Here is a 21,217-nt window from a genome sequence, read left to right as displayed (position 1 = left end):
CATCACTTCTGTCTCCACTGATCTACATTGGCTCCTGATCCCTTAACACCTCAATTTCAAAATTCTGATCCTTGTGTTTAAATCCCTCCATTGCCATGTCCCTCCCTATCTCTATAACCTACTCCAGCCCTTTTACCCTCCCCCCCCCCCCCAAACTCTCCGTTCTTTTGACCCCGTTCTCTTGTGCAACCCCCTTGCTTTGTCCCACCATTGACAGCTGTGCCTTCAGCTTCCTAAGCCCCATGATCTGGAATTTGCTCTCTAACCCTCTCTGCCTGACAACTTCCTTCTTTCTTTGACTTTTGGTCACCCCTCCTAATCTTTCCTTCTTTGGCCTGGTGTTACTTTTCTCCTTGTGAAATGCCTTGGGATATTTTTCCATATTAAAGATGCAATATAATGCAAGTTGTTGTTATCAAAGGGAGTGATAAGTTTCATTTTGGAGATGAAATGAAAAAATGTTAATGTTGGAAAGCTGAAATAAAAACATATTGCTAAAAATATACAGAAGTTCAGTCAGTACCTGGAGGAAAAAAAAGATTAACTTTATTCATATGGACCTTCATCTGCACCTCTTGAATAATAAGGAAGGGCAACACCTGAAACATTAACTTGTCTTTCTCTTTCTGTTGCTGCCTGAGGTGTTTCTGTTTTTATTTTTTGCAGCTTTAAGATTCATTTGGTATTGAGTAACTATTTAAAACAAATACAAAAAGGTAGCAGATTAAAGGCTTCTACTTAATATATTTTGGTTCCATTTGTGTGCCTGACATTGCATGCTACGAGTGTCGAACAAATTGTAAAGGAACAAGAAAACTCAAATGTTTTTGTATTGTTGCTCAATAAATTTGGCTGGAGACAAGTGTTAGCAAAATAAATTCATGAAAATGTGACTGAATTGAAGTTCAATTGAAATGGTGCTAATGAAGCATTGACTATTCTGTTAATGTAAATGAATTGATGTAACAATACAAGTGACAATTAGTTATGCAAATTTAAAACCGCTCAATTTTTGTAAAAAGGGACATTTCCTTAGTATGCAAATGTTATATTAAGACCTAAAACAACAAAAGTATCACGTTTAACCACTGATTTATGATTTACAAGTGGAATGTAGACAGAAATTACAGACCGCTAATTCTTTGTTTCCTTTCAGGTTTTTACAGTGACCACCCACTAGAAAATGACCAGTCTAATACCAGTAAGTGTTTTCTGTATATTTCAATGTTGTACAAGAATGATTCTAGAAAGGGTCTATCCAGTTTGGTTGTAGAATAACGGGCGTATTTTAGGATTAACTCACTGATAATCCCCCAAAGATGAATTCTAAAATTGTGGTTCTACCCAACAAAGCCCAGTGATGTCAATGTTTTCGCACTACAATTCTGGTTACAGTTACTTTCCATATTTTGTACAGAAAACACTTCATCATCTTTCTGTACTAATGAGCAGCTTTGACATAGTGCTAACAACTGATGGTAAGCACTATGTACAGATTACTACTGGATGAAGTTCCAAGGTGGGGAGTGTGTTCATGATGCAGTTCATGATGCATGCCAACTCCTTTTAGAATTATACCTTGGGATGACCGCTATATTTATTATTTAATCATTAAAGTAATTTATTTTTAAGCCCAAAGTTTTCTACTAATGCGCATTACCATATTTTTGATCCGAAAAAGCATGTACTGGTATTTGCTCAGCTGATTTCACCTGTTTTTAAAAAAAAAATCTGAATTCAGGAAAAAAAAATAAATCCATAAAATGAGTAAACCACATTTCAGAGATACAATATTTGACATTTCTCCTTTAAAATCTATACAGAATGAAGCAACATTTTTCACAATATTGGTTGAGATGCTTGGTAAATGAAGCATTAACACAGTTTGCAGCACAGAATCTCAATGCTATAAGGTAGATTGTGGTAATTTCGTGCTACCGACGCAGAGCTCATTCACCATTCATTCTTCATGGGTGGAAAATCCTGTGGGACCTGCTGACCTCTATCTGAATTCTCTAAGGATGGCAGTGCACCATGCCTGGCAAGAGGAGGCACAGGTGAGTCAAGTACCCCCCAGGGTGATGCTGCATCTGGCCAATCAAGCTGAACTCCTCAAAGGACTAAGAAGTGCCAGTTTGTGGCACCAAACTTTAGTGCCACATACACAACTCACTTGCAGGGAAATTAAATGACAGCAGTTTGTTTTAAATGTGGTCTGAAGATCCTAGGTCAAGAATTTCTGGAGCTGTAGCAGGTGCACGTCTAGGTTCCTTGGTAAGAAATTGCAGATATGGCTCAAACACACTCAGCTCCCCAAATATCAAGCAGAGCTCAGCTTTTCCGGTCTCAGGTTCTATGATTGGGCATCCCAAATTTGGGGAATCATGATTTGGAATCTGGCATACCTCTGCAACCCACGGGGTGGGGTGTGGACCACTCTCAACCACTGTCACTCATTACACAGCCTACTCCCCGTAGATCCCCAATAAAGGGCAAATGGAGCCTGGAAACATCCCATAACAATAACACTATCACCTGGAAAAAAAAAGTCTGTATCACCTTGAAAATCTCCTGGGGTGTCTCTACCCTTTCCATGTTTGTTAGGGACAGCACCTTTATCAATTTTTGAGCAGAAAGAACACAGCACATGGAGAAGGGACGGAGCTTTTATTGTCTGGCAGGCTTCCTAAGAGGGGAGGGCATTACAGATGGAACCTCAATGGCCATTAGGGCTCATCGTGACGATCCAAATGCAGGAAGGGATAGTACCCTTTTCCCATCTGGATCAGCTTCTCGGCTTCCAATATTGCGCTGGCCCAGAGCCACTGAGCCGCATTGAGATGCTTGTTTGGCACCCCGTGAGTCGCCAGGTATATGTTAATGATGCCTGGCCTTCAAATGGACTGGACCTCCCACTGATACTGTTGGGCGACAGGTGGCACGCTCCGCTGGTTGATTGCCCAATTATCGCCTTCGCCACCACCATATGCTCTACTTTTCATCCAGCTGCATTCTCGTTTCTTTTTTAATGACAAACTTGTGCAGCATGCAAACAGTTATTTATTTATATGAATATTAAAGTGCTTTATTTCCTGCATCTGCACTTGCCCGACTGTGCACGGTGTGCTTGATCGACTTCATAATTTTATACCGTGCCAAAGTGCTTCCTGAGTGACAGGAGTAACTACGGTGGCCAGTTGGAGGTTGGGTGCAGTGAGCCTACTGGGATCGTTGTTGCCATGTACCTTTGGCTGCAGAGGCCACAAACGAGCTGGAGACATGTGCGACACATGGTGTTGAACACCTGCCGAGCCTTGAGCACTTGCTCTATCCTATGTGGTTGGTCCTTCACTGCTTTAGGAGACTCCTTTGTCGATGTCTGTAAAGATATCACTCGCTCCATGGTAGTCGACATGTGTGCAAATCTGTCCCACAGCACTGCAACAATGTTCTATTGTACATTTTCTGACAGCTGCACATGTCAGTCATAATGGACAGTAAAGATGCTAAGGTCTTGTGTTCCTATTTTCTTATATTTATTCCTAGGATCGGGCAATGCTGACAAAGTAGCATTTATTGCTCATCCTAGTTGTCCTGAGGGCTAACAGTCTGGAGTCACGTAGGCCAGACGAGGTAAGGGTGGCAGGTTCCTTTCCTGAAGGACATTGATGAACCAGTTGGGTTTTTATGACATTCGGGTGGCTTTCATGATAGTTTTTTCCTGGTCTGACCCCACAAATTTTCAGATTTATTTAATTCAATTTCACAACCTGCTATGTTGGGATATTCAAACTCATGACCTCTGAGTTGCAAGATCAGTACCATAGCCACTACATTACTGTACCCTTTTTGCATCAACTGGCACCTGAACGCTGGCACAAGGGGTTACCAGTTCTTTGTCCAAGCAGTAAAGAGATAGCATAGGCTTGCAGCTTCACCAAATGTTTTTTCTTCCTCTCCTGTCCACTCCACTTGTTCCACCTCACTCGTGAATAGTGCTTCAACCAGTGCGCCTTCCTCAAATTCATTAATTGGCTGCCTCCAGGTGCTACTAGCTGGGCTGATGGAGCATTCCAAGTTGCTGTGTTGTGGGTGAGACCATGGTGCCACTCGGTCCTGTGACTTTCTCTTGGGACCTACAAATGGGAAAAGGACAGTATGTTACAGTTCAACTTCAAGATGTTACCTTCAAATCAAGAAAGAGCATAAATGTTTCATTGTTAAACATTATTTCACTAACTGTTGCCCTAGTGGAGAAGAATGATGGAATGTGTAATAATCAGAAAAATGTTGGTTGGTGGCACCACCACTTCAAACTCTGTATCCTAGTGCCTTCAACCCATTCTCATGGGATGATGGTAAGGGCGAACCCCTCATGCATTGAGAAGGTTTTTGGATTGCTGGGGCCTGCCTATCCTAGCCCTCTCCCAGTGGCCTTGGTTTGCAGGTAGAACACAGTAAAGAACATTACAGGAACTTGTTCAGCACCTCAATCAACTTCTTCCCAGGGTCAGCATTTCGCAAATAAGGTAGCATAGCTTTTGAGTTGGCAGAACTCAGTTGGAGCTGGACCTGCCCCATTAAGTGAAAGATATCATGGTTTCCCACTGTAATTATGCTCTGCACCTCCCATTGCATGCAAGAATTCTGAGAAAAAGGAGACATCCCCTTCTCATTCTGTATCACTGAGGGAGCAAAGGAGAAACCACTTACCCTGGCACTTCTGTGTATATCTGTAAACTTCCGCATTTGCTGTTCGGTCTGCTGGATCTGAAAGAAAGAAAGAAAGAAATCTTCATATAAGCAATTATTGCTTTTGATTTTTCAGTACAAGCAAGATGATGATTGCAGCACCTGTACTTTATCTTTTGTCTCTCTATCTCTCTCACATGGCTCTTTGAAGTAAAGAAAAAAAGCACTTGAAGATTGTTTGTTTTTCTGTGGAATATTATCTCAAAGAAGGTTTTAAAATTCATGCTCCAATTTGTTTTTAAATCAATTGGAAAAACAAACTCAAAGACTATTAAAGCTTGAGGAAAGATACGCTTTGGGAGTTGGGATATTGTCTATATTGTACATGCTCAGATGGAGGCATCCTGGGAATTGCAGGCACAGGCGTAGTTATTGGCTGTTTTCAGCTGAAACTGATAGCTCTGGGAAGGATGGCAACACAAACTCTCTGGTTTTGAGTAAGGCTGAAGCCTCTGAATAAAAACATTTATGAAGGTACTCAAGGAGAGAAAAGACTATTTATAGGTCAGTTTAATCATTTTGTTGTGAAATATGTACTATTTTAGTTATTACTGTTTTAGTTAATGTTCTTAGTTTTGACATTAGAAATTTCTAGTATGGAGGTAAAAATTATATCTGAGAAGTTTTGAAAACATTTTTTAAACAATTTGGTTTAGTTTCTGTATTTTTTGTTAACAAAGATTTTCATCACTGCTCTTACCAGTTACTGAGTTGTGAAAGGTTTCTGAATTATTTTTAAGTGACTTGATTGTTTTTAAAAAAAAATCAGTCGATTTTATTCACCGGTTGTAGATACGGCGCTCTAATTTGTTGTGATTTTACGAATACAAAATTTAGTAAATAGCTGCAAGAAATTTACCTTTGCCAAGTGCGACATCTGAAGTGTGACAGGCTGGAAATGTGTGCCATTGTACCATTTTTATAATGAAATTAAAATATAGATATGTACTATTAGAACTCCCATAGTATTGCTTATGATAAATGGGAGGATGCAGTTCCCCTCTTACCTGTCTCTGCTGTGTTCGAATGGCTTTCATCTTTCTATCTCTCGTATCCTGCTTCAATGCATCTCTTTCTCATCTCTTTTGCTTACCTACGTGTTTCTCTTTTTTTTGTACTTCTCTAAGTGCTCTTCTACTTCTTACTCGTTTTCTTCCATTCAGAAGAGAGGTGGGTGGGTGGTGTGTGGGGAAGGAGTTGCTGGGGATTGTTTCCAATGATGGGTTCATACGTCTTACAACTACGGTCTGTCCCTGTACTGTTACAAAGACTTATCGTTTTGGGTCTCTTTGTTGGCCTGGTGGGAAAGTGACAACAGCTTCCCTGTGTAGGCCTCGAACTAAAATAGCCATCAGGCCCCAACGAGAATTCACTCAGTTCTACATTATTTTAATAATGAGCCATTAAATTTGCATTAATCTACAGTTGACGCAGATATATTTTAATAATATATAATTTTTGTTTTTCAATTCACTCAGTTCTAGACTTAGAGTGGTGATTCTGCCATCCTGCACTCTCAGTGGGAATCCACATTTGCAGGGAGCAGAGTATACGAAATCATGAACGGGCACCCTATGATTTTCCATCCATAAACCATAAAAAATCAATTTGAGAGTGCACCATCGCTTAATCAGTCCTTATATCTCAATTGGAAACGCAAAAGAAAATTAGAGTTAATAAAGTAATCCACAATAACTGCACCTGGTTCAATCTCATGGATTTGAAATAAATGGGGCATGATTTTGACCCTGAGCTGGGAAGTGGGCAAGGGGTCAAATTGCGGATGATTTTGACGTAAGGACGTTTTTTTTTTGTTGGATTGCCGTCCATTGACAGGCTGGTCTCAGTCAGTTGGGAGAGCAGCCAGGGAGAGGACGTGTTCAGTTAAGTCTTCAGGTAAGTCATTGATTGTCTGTATATTGGTGGGGGGGGGGGGGGGCACCGGTGGTCATGGGGGGGGGGGGGGAGGGGGAGGGGGGATGTCAGTCACGGGAAGAGGGATCGGGGGTCAGTCACGGTGGGGGGGGTCCACGATCATTGTGGGAGGGGGGGGTTGGGGATTGGGTGGGGGGGTCCGCGATCATTGGGAGGTCATTGCAGATAGGCTTGTTGGGCCTGGGGGAAGCACTCCTGCTCCTCCGGGCCCACAAGCTGTGCGAGAAAGGCACTTACCTGCAGTTTCGGGTCTTCTCGCCTCCTTTCACATGGTGTGAAAGAGAAAGCCTGGAATTCCTGGCCCCCAGGGGTTGAAATTGCAAATTCTGCAAAAATGGAGGCCCTTCTTGAAAGGTTTTAGTCACCTGGGAGCGAGTTGGTCGCCCGCCCCTTGTCCTACCCCAGTGAAAACCGGAAATGGGTGCATCTGAAATGGTTGTGATTTTGAATGCCCCCCCCCCCCCACCACCCGTTTTTCAATGTTAAAATCATGCCCATGGTCTGTGTTGTGATTTTTAAAAAATGGGATAAGCTACTCAGAAATTAGTACAAATGGTTCAGAATTCTGAAATTCCATAATTCACTATTTTAGAGATCAAAACAAACTAAATTTAAATATGTATAATATGTTTATTTTACATAAAACTGCAAATGTTGAAAATCTGATATAAAAACAGACCACGCTGGAGATAAACAGTAAATCTATTAGAAAAGAGAAAAGATAGGTTAACATTTTGGGTAGAGACAATTCATCAGACTAATTTGCGGCAAAGGGGCCTGCTGTGTATTTTCAGAGCTGGAATTGGCTGGGTTTATAATTATTCTGAACATTCTCATTGCAAAAATGCACTAAAAACTGTTGAGATATTTGATAAACTGTTCCAGATGTTAACAGTTGTAGTTTGATGTGATTAGGTCCTTGAGATGACCAGCTTAATTATCCTGTCCAGTATCAACTCCAGCCTGTCTATAACCATCTGGTCCCCTTACTGGACAGCTGCTGAGCATGTAGCAGCAAGCATTGTGTGAGCGGCCATCTGCTGATCCCATAATCAGCGCTTCATTCAGGCCAGGAAGTGGACTCAGATCATTAAGTATAATGAGTTTTTGAACAGGTAAAGGGTAGAGTGTGAACTAGTACTTTAGAAACCTTGAAACTGATACTTAGAATGCAGGTTATAGGACATCAGATTTCCATATTTCATAGTAAACTAGACCCTTTCTATAGTGTTTTTCAAAACTATATCAAACATTACAGCATGGATGTATTGAAGAGAGTGTTTCATGTGTTTTTCCTTTTAACAAAGGGGCAATGAAACCATGTATAGTAAATTGTGATAAACCAGGGTTTGTTGTTTATTGCAAAGTGTTGTGTAAAAATAGTCTTGACGTTAGAAGTTACAAGGATAATTGAAGCTTTGATATTTGCATAATTAAGATACAATTATTTGAGTTCTTTAAATGGTATAAAAATGTTGTATTTCTTCTACAAGTCATTTGGTCACAGCTTGACAGCATTCATTTTAACAAAACATATTAAAAAAAATAATTAGCCTTTTGATTCTATTTTTGCCTTTAGCAATTTACCCATGTAAAATTAATTAAGAATGTTGTTTAGGGTGATGGTTCTGTAAGGTGTTTTCATAAAGCAATAGAAAAGAACTTACTTTTCAAAGAACTTAGAGAATATAGTGCCTTATCATTCACTCAAAGTGCTTCACAGCCAACTGATTGCTTTTGAAGTGCAGTCACAATTGTTATATCAATGCAGCAGCCAGTTTGCACACAGCAAAGTACCACAAACAACAAATGAAATGAATAACCACTTAACCTGTTTTTGATGGTGTTAATTGAGGAATTAATGTTGACTAGGATTCAGAGAATTCTCTGCTTGTCTTATAATAGTGCCATGGCTCTTTTACATCCATCTGAACAGACAGTTGGGGTCTCTTAACCTTATAAGACTGTAAGTAAACTCTACAAGAGAACTATATAAGAAGTTTTGAACAATTAAGTACAATATTGAAATGTTCTGAAATATTTGCTTAATACTTCTGTAAGAATGTTCTTCAAAAGCAAGTTGTGTCAGATAGTTCACTGTCATATATTTTTAAAGTCAGAACACATAAGAACATAAGAAATAGGCATGATGTGGAGATGCCGGTGATGGACTGGGGTGGACAAATGTAAGGAATCGTCCAACAGTTTTATTTGAAAATCACAAGCTTTCGGAGGCTTTCTCCTTCGTCAGGTGAGTGTGGGATTCCATGGAAGGTACTGCATATATAGTCAGAGAATAATGCCTGGTGATTACAGATAATCTTTCCAACTGCCCATTGTCAAGGCAATCAAAGGAGTTGAATAGTGTTCAGACAGAGAGACATTACATACAGGACTACTGAATATACAAACGGTCAGAACCCAAAGACAGACAGAGAGAGAGAGAGAGAGAGAGAAAGAAACATCCGAAAGGGAGAGAATGATCGGTTGTATTAAAAAGCCAACACACCCAGATGTCCTATCTTATCAGGCAACGGAACCCAGTGATTTTCAAATAAAACTGTTGGACTATAACCTGGTGTTGTAAGATTCCTTACATAAGAAATAGGAGCAGGAGTAGGCCATCCGGTTCCTCGAGCCTGCTCCGCCATTCAACAAGATCATGGCTGATCTTCTACCTCAATACTATTTTCCTGCACTATCCCCACATCCCTTTATGTCTTTAATATCTAGAAATCTATCGATCTCTGTTTTGAATATACTCAATGACTGAACCTCCACAGCTCTCTGCAGTAGAGAATTCCAAAGATTCACCACCCTCTGAGTGAAGAAATTTCTCCTCATCTCAGTCCTAAATCACCCACCCCTTATTCTAAGATTGTGACCCCTGGTTCTAGACTCCCCAGCCAGGGGAAACATCCATCCTGCATCGACCCTGTCGAGCCCTGTAGAATTTTGTATGTTTCACCTCTCATTCTTCTAAACTCTAGAGAATACAGGCCTAGTCTACTCATTCTCTCCTCAAACGACAATCCTGCCATCCCAGGAATCAGTCTGGTGAACCTTCTTTGCACTCCCTCTATGGCAAGTATATCCTTTCTTGGGTAAGGAGACCAAAATTGTACACAATACTCCAGGTGCGGTCTCACCAAGGCCCTATGTAATTACAGTAAGACATCTTTATTCCTGTACTCAATCCTCTTGTAATAAAGGCCAATATACCATTTGCCTTCCTAATTGCTTGCTGCACCTGCATGTTAGCTTTCAGTGACTCATGTACAAGGACACCCAGGTCTCTTTGAACATCAACATTTCCCAATCTCTCACCATTTTAAAAAATACTCCACATTTCTGTTTTCCCCACCAAAGTGGATAACTTCACATTTTTCCACATTATATTCCATCTGCCATGTTCTTGCCCACTCACTTAGCCTATTTATAGCCCCTTGAATCCTCCTTTGCATCCTCCTCACAACTCATGTTCCCATCTAATTTTGTGTCATCAGCAAACTTGGAAATATTACATTTGGTCCCCTCATCCAAATCATTGATATATAGATTGTGAATAGCTGGGGCCCGTGCTCCGATCCCTGCGGTACCCCACTAGTCACAGTCTGCCAACCTGAAAAAGACCCGTTTATTCCTACTCTCTGTTTTCTGTCTGTTAACCAATTCTCAATCCATGCCACTATATTACTCCCAATTCCATGTGCTCTAACTTTGTTCACAAACCTCCTGTGTGGGACCTTATTGAAAGCCTTCTGAAAATCCAAATACACCACATCCATTGATTTCCCCCTTATCTATTCTACTAGTTACATCCTCAAAGAACTCCAAAAGGTTTGTCAAACATGATTTCCCTTTTATAAATCCATGTTGACTCTGACAAATCCTATTATTATTTTCTAAGTGTCCTGTTATCACATCCTTTATAATAGATTCTAGCATTTTCCCTACTACTGATAGCAGGCTAACATGTCTGTAGTTCCCTGTTTTCACTCTTCCCTCCTTTCTTAAATAGTGGAGTACATTTGCTACCCTCCAATCTGCAGGAAGTGTTCCATAATCTATAGAATTTTGGAAGATGGCAATCAATGCATCCACTATCTCTATAGCCACCTCTTTCAAAACCCTGGGATGTAGATCATCAGGTCCTTGGGATTTATCGACTTTCAGTCCCATTAATTTCTCCAGTACTTTTTTTTATTAATACTAATTTCTTTCAGTTCCTCATCCTCGCCCCAGACCCTTGGATCTCTAGTATTTCTGGGAAGTTTTTTGTGCCTTCTTCTGTGAAGACCGACACAAAGGGTTCGATTTTAACACCCGTGATCGGGTGCGTTCCTGGCGGGGGGGGGCTCCGAAAATTGGGGATTCTCGGGGCGGCTTGGGAGCTCGGCTCCAACCCGCCCACTGCATGTGGGACTCCCGCCGGCAATTAAAGCCGGCGGGGTGCCACTTAAGCTATTTATTTTGGTATTTCAGGTTGTTTACAGACCTGATTAACGAGATATTTTAGGAGGGTTAGGATTTTACATACAACTGGGACTGTTTCCCGTACTGGGGGAGATACTCCCAGTTCAAATGGACGTGTTGCAGCCATCAGCCGGTGGCAGTTGCAAAGGTCCATTTGTGACAGGTGGGGGTGGGGGGGGTGGGGAGACCCTCACTCATTGCAGGAGGCCACTCTGTCACTTTGGACATAGTTTGGCCTCCACCACCCTCCTCCTAACACTAAAATTCACCAACTCGCACACTTACCCTGGTGTCCAGACACATGTACCTACCTTGCGGACCCCCTCAGATGTACATCTTCCGGCGGATGGGGACCGCCGTAGCTGAAGTCATGACCTCCTCGGAGGGCGAACAGCATCACCAGCCTTGCCGGCCACGCTGTCCACCTCTGACACTGGAGCTCCACGATTCAGTGCTGTGACACATCCACCTGCACAGCAAGAGGGAGGGCAACTGCAGAGAGAGATGTGTCACAGAGGGCACTACCCTCGCCACAGGGTCCACAGACCGAGGCTCAGCTTCCTGGACCTCTCTGAGCAGCAGTGCACACGGAGGATCAGACTCACTCGACATGTAGTCGTGGACATCTGCAGCCTCCTTCGTGCCGAGCTGCTCCCGGCTGGCCCGAGCACCACCATCTTACCTGTTGCTGTCAAAGTCACCACTGCCCTCAACAACTTCTCCTCCGCATCCTTCCAGCGTGCCACTGGGGACATCGCCGCCGTCTGAGTCGTCTGTACAAAAGAGCCCTGCAAATACACCTACACCCACTCTGCAGTGACACAATGGGTGGCATCAGGTGTGGGTCTTCATTGTGATCCTCAGGAAAGGGCATTATTGCACAAACCAAACAAGATTCGCAAAGACGTGGCAGTAGTGGTGCCAATATAATATGTAATATGAGTTGGTCAGAAATCAAATATAGGTAAAAACCATGACAAACCCTCAAACACCCTTGTGTGTCCCCTTCGTGCTCACGCCACGTTTGCCTTACGCTGCCTACTGCACATATGTGATGCATGCCCTGTGGCTGCAGCACAGGTAGTGGCAGGTTGAGTGAGGCTGACCATGAAAGAGATGCATGAGAGGGTGAGTATGAGATAGAGCCATGAGATTGTATGAGGATTGGGTTGAGTGGTAGTGGCGGGATGAGTACTGGCGAGGTGAGTAAGTGCAGGTAAGATGAGGATGAGGTTTGAGTGGGTGTGAGGGGTGATGTGACAGAGTAGTGTTGGCAGTGCAGAAGGAGATGTGGGGTGGGGATGGTGATGTGGCAGACGGAGGGTAGGGGAATGAGTAAGTGTACACACTTTGGCTGACCTACTTCGGTCATTGCAGCGCATCCTGCACTATACGCAGGTGGGCGATATGTTGGTGGTGCAGGTGACCTCCTCTGCCACCTCGAGCCAGGCCTTCTTGGTGGCAGAGGCAGGCCGCTTCCTTCCTCCCGCCCGCCGGGGGGGGAAGATCTCTGTCCTCCCCCTCCTCCTCACCCCATCGAATGATACCTGGAGTGAGGCATCATTAAACCTGGGAGCAGCCTTCCCCCTGGGCTGCTCCATGCTGTAATTTTTCCTATTTCTTGCAGCATCAGTCAGTGGATGACTGCCCCTTTAAATAGAGCTCCTCCAGCTGACAAACCTTACTGCGCATGCGCAGTCCGCCTGCCGCGCAGCTTAGCAGTGGGGAACCCGGAACAAGAGGTAAGTGGATCCAATCAGCCTGCGATTGCATTCGGGGCAGACTGATTTCACCGGGCGCGTTACCCACACGCCCAATCGCCACCACCCCCCCGCCCCCCGCCGCCCTGGTAATATCTGGCCCAAAGTATTTGTTTAATTTCTTTGCCATTTCCTTATTCCCCATAATAAATTCTAAAGAATCTTACAACACCAGGTTATAGTCCAAAAATTGTTGGACTATAACCTGGTGCTGTAAGATTCTTTACATTTGTCAACCCCAGTCCATCACCGGCATCTCCAAAATCTTTGTTTGTAAGGGTCCCACATTTGCCATTTGCCTTGGCCAGTCTTTTCCTTTTTACATACCTATAGAAGCTTTTACAGTCTGTATGTTTCTCGCTAGTTTACTCTCATTCTGTTTTCTCTTTCTTTATCAATTTCTTGATCCTCCTTTGCTGAATTCTAAAATGCTCCCAATCCTCAGGCTTACTGCTTTTTCTGGCAACTGTGTATGCCTCTGCCTTTGATTTAATACTATCATTAATTTCTCTTGTTGGCCACGGTTGGACCACTTTTCCTGTTGGGTTTTTGTGCCTTAAAGGAATATATATTTGTTACAAATTATGTATTAATTCTTTAAATACTAGCCATTGCCTGTCTACCATCTTACCTTTTTAATGTAGTTCCCCAATCAACCACAGTCAAGCTGCACTTCATAGTTTCCTTTGTTTAGATTTATGTCCCTAGTTTTGGATTGAACTACACCATTTTCAAACTTAATGGCGAATTCTATCATATTATGGTCACTCTTCCCGAAGGGCTCCTTTACAACAAGATTATTAATTAACCCATTTTCATTGCTAGATCTAAAATAGCCTGTTCCCTAGTTGGTTCCTCAACATACTGATCTAGAAAACCATCTCGTATACATTCCAGGAATTCGTCCTCCACAGTATTAGTGCTAATTTGGTTTGCCCAATCTATACGTAGATTAATGTCCCCAGGGATTACTGTATTACTCTTGTTACATGCACTAGAAGCTGCTTTATACCGTGCCCTATATTACCACTACTGTTTGGTGGCCTAAATACAACTGCCACCAATGTTTTCTGCCCCTTGCTGTTCCTTAGCTCCACCCAAACTCTTTCTATATCTTGATCTTCTGAGCCAAGATCCTTTCTCACTATTGTACTGATCTCATGCTATATTAACAGCGCTGCCCCACCTCCTTTTCGTTTTTGCCTGTCCTTCCTAAATGTTGAATATCCTTGAATATTCAGTTCCCAGCCTTGGTCACCCTGCAGAGCCACGTCTCCATAATGGCAATTAGATCATACCCATTTACTTCTATTTGTGCCGTCAGTTCATCTACCTTGTTGCGAATGCTGCGTGCATTCAGATAATTACCTTTAATTTTGCCTTTTTAACATTTTTTCCTATTTTGACCTTATTGGCTGCTGGCCTTTGTTTCCGCTGCCTTCCAATTTCACTTACTATTTTTCTGCTTTCCACTTCCAGCTTTGTTACTCTCCCTTCTGAATCTCCTCTCAGGTTCCCATTCCCCTGCCTAGTTAGTTTAAACCCTCCCCACAAGGATATTGGTCCCGGCCCTGTTGAGGTGCAACCCGTCTAGCTTGTACAGGTCCCACCTCCCCCAGAACCGGTCCCAATGCCCCACGAATCTAAAGCCCTCTCTCCTGCAATACAAAATCATCAATAAATTTGGCAGTGGGTCTTCACTGTGTCTGTTTTTCTAATGTAAATATGGCCATCTAGAAATTCAGAAATTTCAACACCTATGAGTTTGTCCATTCTACCACCTCTGTTGTTTCTCAGTACCATTTGATTCACTGTGGTACCTCAGTTTATACCAGTTGTACCAATTTTCCTTTGTCCCCACCTGTTACTTCTCTTTGCCTCTTCCACTTCTCTACTAATCCTGAAACAATTTATGTGGTGCCTGCTCTCCATCTCATTTCTCTTCATTTCAGCTCAGTAAAAACTAAAATAACAAATTTTCATGTACAGCCCTTCCGATTAATTTGGCTGGGGGAAATTTGTTGTCTCTCCCACTTTTTCTCTTTCAGAACTGCCAACAGCTCTGCTATGATCTTGGGCAGTACATTTGGCCAGCTTCTCTCTGGCCCACTTGTTGCCAACACCTCAAATGCTTCCAAGTGGTGGCAACAGAGTGCTCCTAGCTGGTGCTTGTGCTGCATTCCCAGGCCTGGCTGCTCCTGTACCTAGGTCTGTAAATACCCCCACCATCTGCCAGTACACCCAGACACCCACATATTAGTTTCCCTTCTTGTCCCTCCCCTGGACCCTTTTCCTGAATGATGCTAGTCCCCGTGTGATCCCAGCCCACCTTTCAAGGTCCTAATCCCCCTGAATGCTTCCTTCTACAGACACTCCATCCCATTTGGATTGCTCTCACCCCTCCAGTACTTTCAGGCCTCCCCCCTCCTCCAATGTCCTAAGGCCTCACAATTCATCCTGTGAATACTCTCTTGCCACAGACCCTAGATGCCACTACTCCACAGTAGTGTTCCAAGGTACTAGATTGCAACATCAGAGTTCCAAAACCGCCATCAGTGTCCACCCCCCCCCCCAACCCCCGCAAACCCTACCTTCTGTCACCCCCAGGTGTTGAAGCACTTTTCCATAAACTTCACCCTGTCAGATCCTGGTACAACCCAACAAATGTTGCCTGGGGTTTTAAAAAAAAGTTATGACCTTGAAACTGAGTACATTAGTAAAGGAAAATGTATGGGAGCCATACAGAAACATTGAGAGACATATGGAACAGAGGGAAGTAGAGTCTTGCAGAATAAGAGAAAAAGATACAGACCACAACGAGAAACAAATATAAGAACCTTACAGGGAGAGAGAGAGAGAGAGAAAGAATGAAAGACAAAGACAGAGAGAAGGACACAAAGATTTAGAAACCGGATAAAGCAGCAGAGAAATAGTTATAAGAGGAAAGGGACAATTTTTTTTGGTTCATGAGAAACATCGTAAGTGATCACTTAATATACACAAAAACACAATAAAAAAAGGTTCTTACATAATTTTGTCTACAGTGCTATTTGGCAATTCTTCTAATTTTTTTTGATTTACTGCCTCAAATATATATGTAAATAAATAAAATATTAATAGGATTTTCCCATTAATGTAACAGCCTGTGGTACTGCAGTTTGATGCTCTGGCCACTGGGTAGCTCTATGATCAGGGTTTGCAAAGCAATTCCTGATTTCTTAAACTCCTCCCTCAGCCAGCTTTGGTACAGTTCAGTATTAACTTACTTGTTATGTGTAAGTTTTTAATACACTATGTTGTTTCCCCCCACGCTCTTTTAACCCATAAATTGACCGGATCTTCACTGCTGATGTATCTGTTCTACCGTACCCCTTTGTTTTCTGGTGTGCAGCCCATTTTAACGACCTCCTAAGCAGTGTTTTGACCCCATATTTGAAAGTCTTGCTGATCAAACATTGTCTGCTGCTGTATACCCCAAGGTGAGGTTTTCCTCCTGATTTCAAAGTAGTTTCTAAGGCCGCTATGAACAATACCTGCCATCCAAAGTTCCATGACTCCTTAGGTGACTACATCTCCATTCAACCCCCACTGTGATGCTGCTGCGTTGCCTGATATTTTCACTCCTGATGCTAGCTATTTCCCATGTGGCCCGTGTTTCCACTTGACAGCCACCATCTGTCCCATCGGAAGCGCACCCAAATGCTGATTAATATCATCCTAAAGCCGGGTGTGAGCGGGGTGGATGTCTGTTTATATTTTTATCATGCTTTAAAAACTGGAAACAGAGGCTTAACCCGAGCACCCGTTTCGGTGAATCAGGGCTGGGCTTCTTCTAATGTTGTCATTTCCCCTTTTGTTAGCCTCATCAGTGAAAACTGAGGCAAAGCATCCATTAATTATTCCTGCCAGTTCAGTACCATTACCTTTAATTCTAAGCCTGAATCTGTCTAACGAGCCTTTTGTGAGTCACCTCATTGGATGCTTTTGGAAAATCCATATACGCTACATCCACTGCATTCAATTTATCTAAGCAACTGGTCACTTCTCCAAAAAAAAACACTCTTAAATTTGTGAAATGTGACTTACCTTTAACAAATTTGTGCTGGCTCTCCTTGATTAACTGTGTAATTCTAAATTTTTGTGCTTTTAATAGTAGTTTTGTAAAAAAAAAAAGAAATAATTACTGGTTACCAAGTCAACAATTAAAAAAATTACCAGTAAATTGCCCATTGTTAGTTGATAAACATAGGGGGCCATAATTTCCTGTGGCGGGGTATCTAACAGCGTCTGCTGTTAGCCTTGCCCTTGCACGTTTTATGTTTTAAAATTTTTTGCATGGCAACTTCCTGAAAGTGTGAACTGATAATGTCGCAGCGAGGGAAACCGGGCATCTGAGGGCAAGCAACTGTGTATCTCCTTAACCAATCAGATTGAAGGATTGTGAAATTACCAGCACAAGGACTGAGAAGGAAGTTTAAATTAGTGGGTGAATTCAATGTCAAATAGGTACAGAAAGAGAAATAGAGGGGGAAAGAAAGATTGGATTAAGAGAGAGAGAGAGAAAAAAGAGACAGAAAGGAAAAATAAAAAGTGTTTTAAATTTAAAATGTAAAATTTTTAAAATCTCTAACAACAATTAACACCTGAGGGACTGAGACTCCACAAAGGTAATAGTTCATTTTCAGTGCCAGCAAGGTTGACTGGCAGTAATTAACACTTAACACATCATTAAAAGGGTACTTAGACTGAAATGGACAAGACTTAACTTCCTGTGGCGAGTTTAATTTGTATCTGCTGCGCAAATACAGCAACTTCACGCCGTTCAATGCGTTTCATTGCTGAGGCAGACAGCGAGATGCAGTTTTCGCAAAGCTAACGGCGGAGCGGCGCATCTCAAACAGCAACTTTTGTATATCAGAGTTTAACTGCACTTCTGCCCCTGGACTGAAGTTGCTATAGCATTTGGGCATAAATAACGGCGAGGGCCATTAGCCTCACCATTATTTTGACAGCTAATTCTGGCCCATGGCTTTTATTTTTACAAGATGGTGACAGAGTTGGGAGACTGTGTGACAGTCAATATAGCCAGACTTGATGGGAAATGGGAGGGAGGTTTATACCCACAATGTGGCTTGCTCTGGGGGGATGAATACTGGTGCTCGTAATGGTGGATATATGGCATTAAAGGATTAGTGGCTTTTCATACTTATTGTCCTGTGCTTCAGTATGCAAAAGCTGTCTTTATAGTCTCATCACTCGGGTGCATGGAGGCTTCAAACTATGGTGGCTGATACATACTGGGGGGTTAGGAATGTGAGGAAATAATGCAATCAAGGAAAGAGTAGGGGGAAGTTAAAACTTAACATTTTAACATTGATCTTTAACTTTGGCTATGACATATTTCTTGGGCAGTTAATTAAGGGCCTATCATAAGAGCACTTACGAGGCGGGAGCAGATGAATAGGAGGACATGGAGGCTCATTACTGAGGTAATGAGAAAATGGGTTTTGGTTTTGATTTCCCTTTGCCGAGAGCAGGGTGAAGGCTGACAAACTACATAATTTTAGTAAAATAATTCAAATCTACCTGTTTAAAAAGACAAAGATTAACCTAGAACTTAGAGAGAAAAACTTACGGACGACTGCTGTGGTTGTTGAAAGGATTTTTTTATTGGTGTGCTAGGAGATGCTGTTCTGAGTTTCAGGCTTAGGCGCATTGTTTAGGCAGGGTGAAGGGAGCTTTACTGCCTATAATGTTCTGCTTTAACTGACCTGAGAGTACTTAATAAGAGCAACAGAATCCAAAATGGAAAAACAATTCTATTCCCTAATGCTGGAATTTTTTTATCTGATGACCACAAAAGTTAATTGAAAAATTAAAAATTTTAATGCAAAGTGTAACTTTTAATTATTTAACAGATCATTTCTGAAAATTCAAATCATTAAAAGGTAGAAAAAGATGTAAAAACAGTATAGACCAATGTATCTCAAAGTATTGGGATTATGGATTTCTACTCACAATTCCAACATGGTGAATTCCTAATCTCAAATAACTTGGGGATGCTGATGCTAGAACATTTTCTAACTTCATTTTAATAAAAATAGAAGTGAAAAGTGTTAAATCACATTGAAATTAATTGTGCTATACATATAGAACGTGCCATTCATACCGTATATCATGATGTTATCTATGGGTCAAAAGGCTGCTTCACACCTGTTACTGAGTTCCTCGCAAAGTGGGGAGACTAGTTCTATTTTGTTACTTCAAATTAAATATTGAAAAGTCGAAAGGAGAAGGGATGTATTGAGAAATTTTTGTTCCAAATACTTCCATCCCCTTTGTCTATTGAAAGATGTATTTATTAAAAAAACATAAAATATCTTGCCCATGAAGACCCACCGTATCAGTCTCCTCGTTGCAAGGCAGGTTCATGATTTTACTGAAGAAAAACCTCTATTTATATGGTGGTTATTCATTTCAAAGCATCTCAAAATGCTTCACATACAATTAGTTTGAAGTGGAGTGCCTTGTTATTAAGACAAGCCTTGGAAAATTGGATTGGAGATTTACCATTCACGTCTAAGGATATTAGATTCCTAAAATTTAGCTCACCTTTGAACTGGCATATATTACTGAATCCAAAGTATATTGACAGTTACACAAACCAAGCCAATCACAGTGGGGATGGAGTTCACTACTGATTGAGATATTTGATGACTCTGATCATTAGGAGTTAAAGACTATACGGGTGTGGTAGCCCAGTGGTTACGGTGCTGACAAGCAACCCAAGAGGTTGAGTTCAAATTGTGAAACTGAATTCAATAAATCTGGTCATTTGTGGGCTAGCATCAGAAAAATAACCATGAAAGCTCCTGGATTGTCTTAAAAACCTACTGGTTCATTAACATCCTTCAGGGATGGGAACCCACCATCCCTACCCAGTCTGGCCTGTGTGATTCTAGTTCCACACTGGTTGAATCTCAGTGCCTTCAGGGCAACCTGGGATTCCAAGAATAAATAATATATAAAACAGACACAGAGGCATTAACCAATACTGCTTTATTAACGCATCTATGACAACACAGTTGACACCGTTGCAAGGTAAGCATTGCGAAGTACATAAAGTATATTGTTATCTTATGAGTCTATAAATTGTTGCAGGCACAAACCTGGTTTAAGTGTCGTGTCTCAGCATTAGCTCCAGCTGACAACGTTCTAGCTGTTCCACTATCCTCTGATAAGACCAGACATACGACCTTGTATGTTTAGTAGATCGGTTGTTTAACTACTTTTGGGATGTACAGCTCCACCTGTGGCAAGTTGCCATCTGGGGTAATGTCTTCTGGTTTATAACCTTGCACATACATTCCTATCTCTTGTTACATACTGCTATACTTGATCTTGTCATTCTGATTCTTTTCCAGGTACAGACGTACAGCATTTGGAGTCCTCATCAGTGCTTCAGATGAACTCACTAAACAGTGAGTAAATGTCTAACAAAATATTGAAGTTAGTGATATGGCACCTGCTATTATATAATTTTTTGCAACATGTATTTTTGTTGTTTTCACTTTTGCACCTTTTTTCTTGTAATTTTAAGTTATTAATGATATTAGAATACAATTAGAAAGAAAACAAAAAAATCCTTAATTTGTAGTACGTGCTGGGAATTATATTTAAAATACTACAGTTGCTTGAAGGGTTGACTGCTCCATTTAAAGTGCAAACATCAACATTAAGAATATTTTGTTTTAGAAATATGATTTTGTCAGTTTATTCCTATTTTGATACTTGACTTTACAGTTTTCTGATGCCTTGTCTCAGTTGTTGATGAATACGATCATCAGACTGTGATCAAACATCATTAAATGATTTCTTTTGTGTTCCTTTACAAAAAAGCTTTTTTTGGAGCAATTTTTATGGCATTCCACATATTGATGAACACGGACACGTTGCATTAATAAATCTTCATGAATTGTTACATCATGGCTCTTCCAATGGCTGAGGAAATCTATCTTGAGCTGATCAACTGTAGCTCAGTCATACAGACCAAAAAAGTCCAAGGCTAATTCCTAATCTGTGCTGAGTTAGAGATACAGTAGGAACAGTACAATTGGCCCCAGCAACTTCAATCTCTAGCTCACAATTCTTGCAGGAAGGGAGCACGTATAAGTATTGGGTGAGGACAAGATTGAGTTTGAATGTGCCTTTTGAATTGAATAGCCTTCTTATCATTGTCATGGCGCATATGTGAAATAAGACCACTTGGTGAAGTACTGGAAGATAATTGTTGC

The 21,217-nt window shown here is 41.6% G+C and overlaps 1 protein-coding gene across 1 annotated transcript in view; it reads left to right on the top strand.

Annotated features, from left to right (window-relative positions):
• LOC137300556 (nuclear receptor subfamily 6 group A member 1) overlaps positions 1-21,217 on the top strand; it is a 341,818-nt gene that overhangs the window by 75,250 nt on the left and 245,351 nt on the right. The window contains exon 2 of the mRNA XM_067969704.1: positions 20,348-20,404. Within this exon, the coding sequence (XP_067825805.1) occupies positions 20,348-20,404 (57 nt within the window). The remainder of the gene's footprint in view (positions 1-20,347; positions 20,405-21,217) is intronic.

Source organism: Heptranchias perlo, chromosome 31 (genome assembly GCF_035084215.1).
Source record: "Heptranchias perlo isolate sHepPer1 chromosome 31, sHepPer1.hap1, whole genome shotgun sequence".
NCBI classification, from domain to species: Eukaryota; Metazoa; Chordata; class Chondrichthyes; order Hexanchiformes; family Hexanchidae; genus Heptranchias; species Heptranchias perlo.
Note: the sequence above shows the minus strand (reverse complement) of the source record. Positions and strands in the feature narration are given on the sequence as shown.